The 12555-nt window shown below is 28.3% G+C and overlaps 1 protein-coding gene and 4 non-coding genes across 5 annotated transcripts; 4 read left to right on the forward strand and 1 right to left on the reverse strand.

Moving 5' to 3' along the window:
* Window positions 1-2047: 2047 nt before the first annotated feature.
* LOC104645718 (uncharacterized) lies at window positions 2048-2716 on the reverse strand. Its single transcript, XM_010317984.3, has one exon. It carries the CDS (start codon window positions 2714-2716, stop codon window positions 2048-2050), a length of 669 nt encoding a protein of 222 aa, XP_010316286.2.
* Window positions 2717-10497: 7781 nt separating this feature from the next.
* On the forward strand, window positions 10498-10595 carry LOC112941031 (small nucleolar RNA snoR1). Its single transcript, XR_003245863.1, has one exon. It is a non-coding gene; the product is annotated as a small nucleolar RNA snoR1 (small nucleolar RNA).
* A 65-nt stretch (window positions 10596-10660) lies between these two features.
* LOC112941035 (small nucleolar RNA snoR77) lies at window positions 10661-10800 on the forward strand. The gene has a single exon (XR_003245865.1). It is a non-coding gene; the product is annotated as a small nucleolar RNA snoR77 (small nucleolar RNA).
* Window positions 10801-11667: 867 nt separating this feature from the next.
* Window positions 11668-11765, forward strand: LOC112941030 (small nucleolar RNA snoR1). Its single transcript, XR_003245862.1, has one exon. It is a non-coding gene; the product is annotated as a small nucleolar RNA snoR1 (small nucleolar RNA).
* A 66-nt stretch (window positions 11766-11831) lies between these two features.
* Window positions 11832-11971, forward strand: LOC112941034 (small nucleolar RNA snoR77). The gene has a single exon (XR_003245864.1). It is a non-coding gene; the product is annotated as a small nucleolar RNA snoR77 (small nucleolar RNA).
* Window positions 11972-12555: the final 584 nt, after the last annotated feature.

The following is a 12555-nucleotide window of genomic DNA, read 5'->3' on the forward strand; positions in this document are numbered from 1 at the left end:
CTGAACTGCACTTGTAGAGATGGTAGCTTGAATTGCTTGTTGAATGCAGGGATACAGTCGGTTTTCTGAGTCTATTATTTGCACATTCAGAGTTAATATCATACTGATATGAGCTTGTTTATGGATACAATAGCCTTGTGAAGTTTGTATTTGTCACGTGACTGCAGAAGTTTAGTGTCTATATCAAAGGCATTCTATATATTTCTTTTAATGAATTATCAAGAATGTACCTTCCGGGTGCCAATGAATGTCTGTGATAAGCCCAAAACAGTCGTGAAGTTCTGCTAACCATAATATCAAAGCACAGATAGTGAAGAAAGGTATTGTCCAGCATCAAGCATTAAGCAGTTACGAATACATCAATTACAATTAGAGGGAGTCAAGAGTTCATTCTTTGGCATAATAATGGCTCATAATCTTTGCCAAACATTGATTGGAGCTATAAGGCTGTGAACTAGCTATGTAACTCTAGATTTGGATATCAACCCAGTTAAAATTCTGACATTTTAGAAAAGAATATTTCAGGATTTGCAGAAAATGAATTGTAGTAGGTTTCAAAACATGTTTGAAGAATATTTATCCCTACTATTATTTCCGTTATTGAAGTTCCAGAACTATAATTGTTGTTGTAATGTACCATTTCGAATTAACTATGTTTTTTGGATTATTTATTTTTTTACAATTGTTTACAAGGGATCAAGGAAAGTTGAGTAGAACCAAAATGATTAGAACGCTTACTTATTCAATTTCATGGCATTTACTATTTTGGATTAATTATTGGATTGTCCTTACAATGACATTATATATCAAGAACAAACATGAAAATGCAAAGAAAAGAAGAATGATCTGGAAAATAAAATAAAAATAAAAACAAACTTTATCCTGATAAAAACACAATTTGATATTAGGATTCTCTTGTCTCTCCGTGTTTAAATAAAAAAACAATTTTAGCACTAATAATGTAAGAGGGCCACACGTCTGCTATGTTACTATGAGTCAAGATTTGTTATTATATTAATTGATTGGGTTGGTAGCTAGGTGCAATCCATTGCCAATAGATTTACAATTTTTAATTATACTGATTGCAAATTCTGTAGAGATTAATGTTGCTATATGATATCTATTCCACATTTTAATGTTGTCAATTACGAGTTTGGGCCTCTTTTGTGGAATTAGGTGAAAAAAAGGAGGCCCTTTTGCCACATCTTAGTGTGGTTCTTTTTCGAAGTTTTTTGTTGTTTCTCATTCTAGTTTTAATTTACGTTTCTCATTCCAGTAATTTCTAGAGATTGTTATCTAAATTTTATGTTTATTTCATGACGTCTAATCCGAAAATTATTTTAGCTTTGAGTATTTTAATTTAAAACTTAGTTTTTTAACGAACCAACAACGTAGGTCGTATCGTAGAAAGATTTCCTATATCATAAACATAATCATGTTGTGCAACTGTTCCAGCCCCCACCCTTGGGCCCAATCAATACATATCTAATTTTTTACATTAAGTTGATGCTAATAAGCAAACTGGGGAATCATTAAGCAAATATGGAGAAGAAACTACCCTTCATTTTAAAAATAGAAGTACTAGAAACTAGTATTTAAAAAACAAAACAAAGATAGGTCATCTTTAAAAAGGTAAAATTTATGTATATGATTTAAATAGATAGCTTTATTATACCTCTTTTTTTTTTCTAATATAATCAAAAGAAAACTTTAGATATAAAGAACAAGGTAACAAAATAGCACTGTGATAAAAAAAAAAAAAAAAGAACATACAATAAACTGTACAATTCACAAATACAAGATACAAATTGGTGATTTTTTAAAGTTCAGAACCCCCCAAAATATTCTATTTCTAATAATACTGATCCTGCTATATTGCTCTTTTTCCCTTTCACTGTTCATGATTCTTCCATTTATGAACAATGCTGTAGACATCGGAGATACGACAGGAGTCACAGGTTCGAGCTTTGAAAATAAAGATGTACTGAGCTTTTTCAATCGCGCAAATTTCAAACACAGGATGTTTGAAGAAATGAAAAAAAAAAAGTTACCCAGTATTACCTTGAGAAGGGATTCCAGTGTAAGAAACTCTGCCAAATCCCAAATGACCAACTTGTTCATACAAATCTAACCAAAATTGTTCTACATCAAACTTAGCACTAGTATTGTTTTTGTCTTCTTCCCCAATTACAATTCCCAATGATTTCTTCAAATTTCCTGTAACGATTTCTTCATCCCTAACTGATCTTGTTGAAACTCTTCCATCTATACTGTCCAATTCATACGTAACGCAGTCACGGTAACTGTAACTCTTCTCCATTTCCTCCTCCTTCTTCTTATTCTGAATCATCTTCTTCTTATTATTATTGTTCTTTTTCTTCTTTTTTTCCGATTTTTTACTTTTCCCCAAATATTTTCTCCCCATCGTCCACGGGATCCTGAAAAACGCCAGTGTTAAAATATCAATCACGGCGCAGGGGCAGCAACATAATGCAACGCAATCGGCTACAACTCCAGCTGTACATGACTTGCACGATTTCCCCGTACATTCAATCGGGTCGCCGTCGCCGTCGTCGACGACGGCAGTCATGTGGCGGTGGTTTTTCGCGGCGGTTATTGAGCAGTTTTTTGAAGGAGTACTGGTACTACTCATCACGTTTCCAGTACTCTTGTTACGTGCAACTGCTACCGGAGATGCAGGGTAAATATCTTCCATATTTCTTTTAATCTCTTTCATGAAAATTACAATACTATCAAATGATGATTACCAGTTACTTTTAAAAAAGAAATTAAAAAGTATAGATACATAAAAGTTTTGTAAAAATGTAGATATAATATATACACATATATTTTTTTATATATATATGCATATAAAAATAGTATTTGTAAAGAAAATAAAAAGAGTGAGGGGAGAATCAGTTTAATAGGGAATTTGGTATGCTGTGAGTTTGAGAGCGTCTTTGACTCTTTTAAAGGTACCAATAAATAGTGCTCCCTCGTTTCTAACTATTTTTAAATTTCAAGACCAATGGGAGAGCCAATATTTTTTAATTAGGAAGTTTGAAAAATAAATAAATATAAATGATTTAAAAATAAATCACAACATTTATTATATTTACATAAAAATATTTTTGATATTGCATTTTAATCATGTATTATAATATTTTATCTAAAATAGTTCGAATGACCCTCGAGTTTTACCTGGCTTTTTCTATATATAGTTTGGACATGATTTTAACAACAACAATAATATATCAAGTGAAATCTCATAAAGCACTATGAAAACTTTATCACTATTTCTTTGAGATACAGAAATTGTTTTTGAAATTTAATGATTTACAATAATGCTTATTTGAAGTTGAAATTTTATTTGAACGTATAGTTTGAATTTCTTTATTTATATTTTTCTTGTAAACATAAACTTTTCAAACTTTTACAAAATCTTATCAAATAAATAAATCATAGTTTACAAACACGATATTTATATTCTCTTAATAAATAAATATTTATGACAATTTTATTATAAATTTTTGAATTAAAAATTACCAGTCAAACAATAATAATAATTTCATTATTTCTTTAATATAATCGTGTATGCTTGATCAATATAAATAACTTTTTTTATATAACCATGTTATCAAAAAAAAATTATTAGTAATGAATTACTATGATATTATCATTATAATAGTTAAAAGATGACCTGCCGATGATGTAAAAGAGTGAATCTGACATGTCTATTACCTAAAACTTAACCTTTAAATATTCATAATTTAGGTTTGACGCAATAATTCCTTTCTTTTCTAACTACTATTTTACTGACCCTTTCCGTCATCACTAATATCCTCATACAAGTCAAATTCATATTTTAATTATAATCTTTTCGATTGCTTCCAAATATCTTTAACTTTTATCTGATATTTGTGATCAAAATAATTTTTTAATCATTACATTGGCACTTTTTTACTATCACCAAAATATATTACTTTCTCCGTTAAATAAAAATAGCTTAAATTTAAATTAAAACAAAATTTAAGAAAAGAAAGAAAACTTTTTAATTCAAAATATCTTTTAATCTTGTGGTCTTAAACATGACATGTGAAAAATTAAAGTTAAAGTGTTGCAAAAAAAAGAAGAAGATAATTCTTTTTGGAACAGATTAAAAAGAAAATAAAGTTATTCTATTTTAAATAAAAGGAGTATAAAAAAAGAAAATAAGGTTATTCTTTTTTAAACAAAAAAAGTATAAATTTTATATCAGATTAATTATCGAATAGAAAATCAAAGTACCAAAAGCAAACTATACTAATAAATATTTTTAGCCATATCATTTATATATTCTTGTGAGGCAGAGAGATGTATCTAGAATCGACAAGGTGAAAAAAAAACCCAAAAAAAGAAATACAGGGAAAAAATTTACTGCTCAGTTTGACTGCCTGAGAACTCAACCAATTCTCTATGAAACATGGTGAAAAATCATTTCACTATTACAATTTAACCACTTTGGGCAACCCCACCCCCCACCCCCACAAAAAGACTTCTTTCTAGTTTCTAGTTTCTAGAGTGCAATGAGTAGAAAACAAATGGAATATCTTAAAAGTAGTTAAAGATTTGGCCTTCAAAAGGGGCTACTTAGTTAATTCTGGTGTTAAATTTTATATTTAAAAGTTATATATTTAAAATAGAATATTTTTTAAAAATGTTATGTCTTTAATACTTCAGTAATGATGTTCATTTGAATGAATAAGTTTTGAGTTTAAATTCTAAATAGCACAATATATTTTTATTTAAATTTTGATATTCACATATCATTATTTTTGGATATTCTTAATTAAAAAATTAACTCTACTATTGATTCATGTATTTTTAACAAATCTTTATAGATATAATATTAAAAAATTTTAACAAAGCATTATCGTAGACACCCCTTCATATGGGGTGCGACCTTTTCGCTACAACCATTCAAAGGGATATATTCGAATTCGAGACATAATATATCGAAATATATTTAAAATTAAAACGTTGAGTGATGTATTTGGAACAAAGATGCAATATTGATGTACTTGAAATCGAGACACAATATACCGGAGTATTAAATGATGTATTCAAAATTAAAACGCGATATATGTATCTTTATTCCACCAAATTTAAGAGTACATGTAGTATATCATTGGTTTAAACATGATGAAGTGACAAACAAACTTGTAAACACCAAACAGATGTAAGCAGCTGATTTGAATAAGTTCATTTTTACAGTGTTGTTGGTGGGGATAAAGAAAAGTAGTCACAATAATGAAAAACAAAAGATAGCTTAGAAAGGGAATGTAAGAGAAGTGACAATATAGACAGAGACCCTTCAAGTAGAATCTAAGTTAGTGAAACTTGTTCTTCTTCCACTGGCATTGTCGTAAATTACATTCCCCTTTTATTTCATGTCTTTAATTTTTATCCAACATATATAATTTTTTTCTCTTCTTCCCTGCATTGAATTGTCAGTAGACAATACCATACTACTATAGTACTATCACTACTCCCATCACCTGTCACTTCCCTTATAATTTCTCAAATGTTATTAGCAATGATCGATGTTCAGCTAACATGTAAACTCGACTATTACTAGATACTTGTTGTTATTTTTCACAAACATAAGTTTTGAGTAAGGATGTGAATACTTGCGCGATAATAACCTAAATTACATATGTTTTAGATAAAAAGTCATTATTTGATACCGTATTTATTTATGAAAAAGAAGTTGATATAGGTAGATGGGGTGGGCTACGATAGATACAGTGAAATCAATCCTTATTCCACACTTCCTCTCACCGGCCTGAAACGTATATAAATCATAAATTCTTCAGAGCGAGCCGGCTTTAAACGTCTTTTCCCCTCCTGTTCAAGGCACCTTTGTATATGATTATTATGTACAATCATATACATATCGAACTTTTAAAATTTTATATTCTTTATAAGAGATATCCGTTTTTTCTTATGAATAATGTTAAATTTTATCTTCTTTATAAGAGATCTTCGTTTTTTCTTATAAATGATCTTATGTGCAATCAAATTATAAAAGGGAAAAAGATTCAATTTCCTCCATAAAGTATATACTAAGTACTTAATAGAATATATTACTACCGCTAAAATTTAATCAATATAAATATAGACTAGACTAAGTAGTTACTATTAGCTAATTATTCAAAGTCCTTCCAGAAAGATACGTGGGAGAAGGTCATGATGATAACAAAGCGTGTTTGTCTTTACTCGGGGACGTTTCGAGGGTAAAAACGATAAAATTCAGTAGCTTTAATTTATGAATATTAAATTTATTTTTTTATATGTAAGTTATAGCTAAATTCTTAAATTGAAAATTAATAAATATAAAACTAAAATTTTAAATTTATAGACTTCAAATCGCGTCATCTCCCGTGTTAGTACTGATATCTCTATTGTACGACTCCATCTCTATGTCCTAACCACAGTAATTTTATAATTTTAGATTGAGGAGTAACATTTTTTTTCTTTATTTCTTTCTATATCGTACGTAGGTTGGCATCGAGTAAATATGTTTCTTGAAATTTTGAAACAAGTTCTCAAGTTTAATTTATATATTTGTATAATAGGTGCCTTAATTAATTGAGATTTTCTTTTGAAATAACAAATATAATAGACATAATTAATAAGGTTCCATAGCTATGTTTTTTAATTGAACTTTATAGATATAGTTTTGTTTGTTATGGAGGTTGCAGTTTGTATATTTCGATTGTGAATATAAAAATATGATAAATATATATTTAAAAAATTTTCAGAACTCTATTTATATATTTCGCTTGCTCATTTTTTGTATACAAATAGATAAGCATGTATAAAGTTTTAAATTTATACAATTACAAGTCGAATTATACAAAATTTAAATTTATACACATCAGATCAAATAGCAAAAATTGAAAGAATCATAGTCACTAATTACAACTTTGTTAAACTATAGCTATAATATCTAAATATTTACCGTATCCGTAGTTTTTCTTAGTAGTTTGTATGAGTGATTAATTAGGTCAAGATCCTCACCTAATATCACTAAATTAAATAGTATGGTCACGAGGTGAGATCAGTGAATAGACATAATTAAAATACAAGAATTCTACTCCCAATGTGTAGTGTAGAGATTCCACATGTGATGTTTCCCAGATCCGACTACTACTTTAAAAAATTATATTCTTAATATTCAACATGGATCCTAAAGTTCATAAATTTCTTACTCAAGTCATATATATGTATATACAACAATATTTTCAGTATATACAATATATTCTCATCCAATATTCTCATCAAGTCATATATATTTATAGATAATTTTAAAAAGCAAAAATATATCATCAATAAACCATAATTAAGTGCTAAAATCTACTTGTATTCCATCATTATATTGACGTGATACAAATTGTATATGAAAAAAAAATTACTATTTATTTTGATGCAAAGGCATAAATACTAATGATTTTTTTTCTATCTATTCGAATTCCAAGTGATAGTATATAAAGTTACTTAAACTCAACATCTATGTTGAGAAGATATCTAGTAAAATTAATTAAGGTTCAAATAAATTGATTTGCTCAGACACCACATTAATTATATATACTTTAAATAGATATAAGCAATTAATTTTGCAAGTCCAATTAAGTATTTGAGTGTCAGTACAAACATATAAAACGAATATCGAAGAAATCAAAATTATTAAAGTTACTACGAACTTTAGATTAACTTTCACGTGAAATTGCTATTATTGACTGTTAAAAAGCTGTACACTCAACAAATGTAGTATTAAAAACAAATTATAAGGGTCAACTTATATTTCATATTTTTCAAAAGCTATTCTACTAAAGATAGAATTTTTTGTCGAAGCATATGAAAGATATTAATTAAAGAAAGAATACAGTTGTTTTTCCTCTTTCAATTGGTTTATTTATGTAGTAAAAAAAAGCAAATGGGGTTTTATAAAGGGCCAGGTGCTTTTCAAAATCAGAATTTTTTTTAAAAAAAAAATACACAAAAAAGGCTACAAGTCAAGAAGATAATAAGTTGATGGATTGCACGATATATAGTTGTTAACAAATATTTAATAGTTGCAAAATAATAATCTTTTATAAAGCAAAATTGTATGGTCATTTGTGGATATGTGATGGCCAACTTATATATAAAAATAAGGAAATTAAAATAGCTATCACGCCTTAAATATCTTAATTCTTTAGTGATTTAAAATCTATAACCTTAAAAGGTTGGAAGTGAAAAATACTTCTTATTCAAATAATTTCTTCTCGTCAATTTTATTACAAATCAAATTTTACCTAGTTGAAAAAAAAATGAAAGAATAAAATATTACAATCACATATTTACTCACCACACAATATTTTTGCGTACCAAATTAAATAATTTAATCTTAACAAATAAGATATGTATCATTCACTTTATCTATATATTATGGGTAAATAATATAATTTATGTGACACAATTTTAATAGAATGTTGACAAAGTTTAAATTTGAATCATGTGTTTAAAATAAGTGTTAGACATTTTGCACGAATAAATATATACTTATTTCAAGTTAATTCTTACAACTGGAAACTTACATTGGAATCATTTTCCTTCCACCAGCATCATATAATATTTTTCCATTTTGATGAAGAATCCAAACACATGAATACATTGATAAAACCATGGTCCATGCATATGAAAAATGGGAAAGAAGACAAATAAACAGGAATTTGAATTTTAGAAAACATAAAATATTGAGTTTATAGGTTAATATAATTTTAAATATAAATAAAAAATCTAAGTTAAAATTACTGAAATCATAGGTAAAATTATTGGGAATGCTGCTACAAATATCTGCAATGGTAGTTTATGGAACTTGGTTACAAATAGTATAATATATAGTGTATATATATATATGTCTCTATAGCATTGAAGTTTGAACAAATATTAAAGTTCCAGTTTATTAAATGTGTAGAATACAGCTAAGCATCTTTCTGATAGTTATAATATAGCAATATAATATCTGCTTATGTGCAGAGTTTGTTATAATAATATATTAGACCATTCCTCACCCCCAAGAACTTGGCTTCTTTCTCTTTTAACCAAAATGAGAAAATGAGCGATAGACTTTAGTGATTGAGTTTTTTTTTTTTTATTTGATTAACTGTTTTAAGTTTGAATTCATAGGAAAATGATTGGTAGGGAGAGCCTCCATTCAAATAAGGCTCTTTGCAATATGAATTTAAATTAATCAGACTTTAATATGAATATTTAATACTAAATAAGAAATATCGGTTTAAAAATTGATGGCCACCCAAATCGCCAAAATCTTATGGATTTGACACAACATAATTTTGTATTTGAATAATTCTTAGGTTGCACAACATAACTTTTTCTTAGTTGGGCGTGTCATATCGAGCGAATTTTAGGCTAGTTAATTTAAGTCAACATATTTGAACTCAATTCAAATTTAGTGTAATTCATTCATTTAACTTTTATTATTGAAATTCAATTAATTACGATCACTGAGTTTAAATTTGGCCTACTATACATAACTCTGTATTCATGTGAAAATGTATTGTATTGAAATAACTTTAAACCTACAATCAAAGAAGTTAACTCAAGTTTGAAGTAATTCGAAGTGAGTAATCATGCAAAATAAAATTAAATAAGTGAGTACCAATTAAATAATGGTTTGTCATGAGAGTCTTATAAAATGATCTACAGTGGGATATTTTCGTAAGAATAACCCTAATTTGGCATGGTATTTAATTTTTTCCATTCAATATTTTATATAATAAAAAATAATTAAAAAAGTAGCTTATCATTCAAAAAACAACATACGATAGAAATTTGTAGTTTTGTATCACAATATAACATAACTTATGTCTTAGAGGACAAAAACAAGTTTTGTCGTTGATTTCTATTGAACTTAGCTCCTATAAAATTTATAAATAAAGATATAAGCTCAACTTTAGAACGTTACGCACTTAGAATTCATATTTACGAATCATGTCTTACACGATATAATATAATTCCTAACAAACTTATGTCGATAGAAGCATTAATTTGAGTTCAGAATCCACAAAGTTATCTTTCTGTTGGATAACACAAACGTTGTGTAAACTTATATCTTTTGAATTAAATAATACTATACAACTTATATCTAACAAAAATACTTTATCCCAGATCTTATCACTAAACGAGCCACAAAATTAAAAGTTTAAACCCACCAATTTAAAGGAGCAATAAGTTTGGGCCCATAAGGAAAGAGTGAAATGAATTGGGCTTTTAGTGGCCTATTGGGCTGCAGGGCCCATCAGGAAAGTGAAAACCCTAATGCTGTATTGGTTCTTGTATAAGTACCCTCTCCATCTTCTTCTTCTTCTTCATGGGCAAATATTGCTGCATTTAGTTAGTCACTGCAACAACTAAGTTTCTAGTTTTTTTTTTTTTCATTTATATTTCGTGGGCTTTGATGATGGTGCTTTTTTATTTCTGACACCTCTTGTATGAGAAGAGTCTTCAAAAAGCTCTTCGCTGAGCAAATTAAGCAAACTATCTGAGCCTTTTTTTGTATCCCCAATTCCCTTTTCCCTCTTTTCTATTTTGTGTATGTATTGAGTGGAAATTCAGGCAGCCCCCTTTTCTTCCTGTAAAAGGATATGGAATGGGAGGTGTTAATCTGCTCGTAAATTAAAATTGCTGTTGCTCTTCAGATTTGCTGAGATTTTAACAATTCTCTGAAGCTGGTCTAGTAAGCTTTAGTACATTTTTTTAATTATTTAAAATCAATTTGACATTTTTTTATTTGATCAAATGTTTGATGTTTGATTTCGTAGAAAAATGGTCGATTGAAAGAGCCTCCTTTCAAATAGAATTTTCTCTGATATGAATTTAAATTAATCAGTCTTTAGTATGAATATCTAACACTAAATAAAAAATGTCGATCCAAAAATTAATGGCCACCCAAATCATCAAAATCTTATTGATTTGATACAATATATATTTTGTATTTGAACAATTCTTAGGTTGCACAACATAACTTTTTCTTAGTTGGGCGTGTCATATTCAAGCTGAGCTAATTTTAGGCTAGTTAATTTAAGTCAACATATTTGAACTCAATTCAAATTTAGTCTTATTCGTTCAGTTAACTTCTTTTATTGAAATTCAATTAAGTACGATCATGAGTTTAAATTTGGCCTACTATACATAATTGTATTCATGTGAAAATGTATTGTCTTGAAATAAATTTAATTTTTTCGTAAGAATAACCCTAATTTGGCATGGCATTTAATTTTTTCCATTCAATATTTTATATAATTAAAAAAGTAGCATCATTCAAAAAACAACATACAATACAATAGAAATTCGTATTTTTGTATCACGATATAACATAACATGTATAAATAATTGGAAAGTGAAATGTATTGGGCTTATAGTGGCCTATTGGGCTGCAGGGCCAATAAGGAAAGTGAAAACCCTAATGCTTACTGGTTCTTGTATAAGTACCCTCTCCATCTTCCTCTTCATTGTGGGCAAATATTGCTGCATTTAGCTCTTCGGCCAAATATTGCTGCATTTAGTTCTTCATTGCGACTATTAAGTTTCTAGTTTGTTATCTTTCATTTATATTTTGTGGGCTTTGATGATGGTGCTTTTTTATTTCTGACACCTCTTGTATGAGAAGAGCCTTCAAAAAGCTCTTCGCTGAGCAAATTAAGCAAACTATCTGAGCCTTTTTTTTCGTATCCCCAATTCCCTTTTCCTCTTTTCTATTTTGGGTATGTATTGAGTGGAAATTCAGGCAGCCCCCTTTTCTTCCTGTAAAAGGATATGGAATGGGAGGTGTTAATCTGCTCAGAAATTAAAATTGCTGTTGCTCTTCAGATTTGCTGAGATTTTAACTAATCTCTGAAGCTGGTCTAGTAAGCTTTAGTACATATTTTATCATCATTTTAAATCAATTTGACATTTTTATAGATTTGTGGTATAATCCAATAGACCACTTCAAATATTCTGTATATCCCAACCTTTTTGTTTATTCAAACACTTGTTTGGCACTAAAAAAATTACTTCTTGTGCGAACAAGATTGCTGATAGCCCAGCAGATATTGTCATTGTTGAAGTCTAAAAAATGGACCTAACAGCAGTGCATTATTGAATTTCACTATAAAAATAAATTTGTTTATATCCATCATTTGAATAATTGGAATCCTTTTTAATGATTTTTTACCGTTGATAAAGCTCATGCTGCACATGATAATTACTAAAGTTGAAAGGTTGCCAGCTTGTTGTAAGGCGTAATCGTTAGTACGCCTCTAGGGCTAAACGTGTTTAGTGTTTTCCGTATTTGTTTGAAGTAAGAATCACTTGTAATTAAATTGGTATAATTATCAGTCTAGTAATTATTTTATCTAGTAATAATAATGATCTGTTTGATTGACATTTGCCACAACCTATTTACTTATTTAAATTTCATATACTAGATAAACAAGAAATTTTTTAAATGACTTTAAATTAAATATT

The sequence above is a fragment of the Solanum lycopersicum genome, chromosome 2 (genome assembly GCF_036512215.1).
Source record: "Solanum lycopersicum chromosome 2, SLM_r2.1".
Lineage (NCBI taxonomy): Eukaryota > Viridiplantae > Streptophyta > Magnoliopsida > Solanales > Solanaceae > Solanum > Solanum lycopersicum.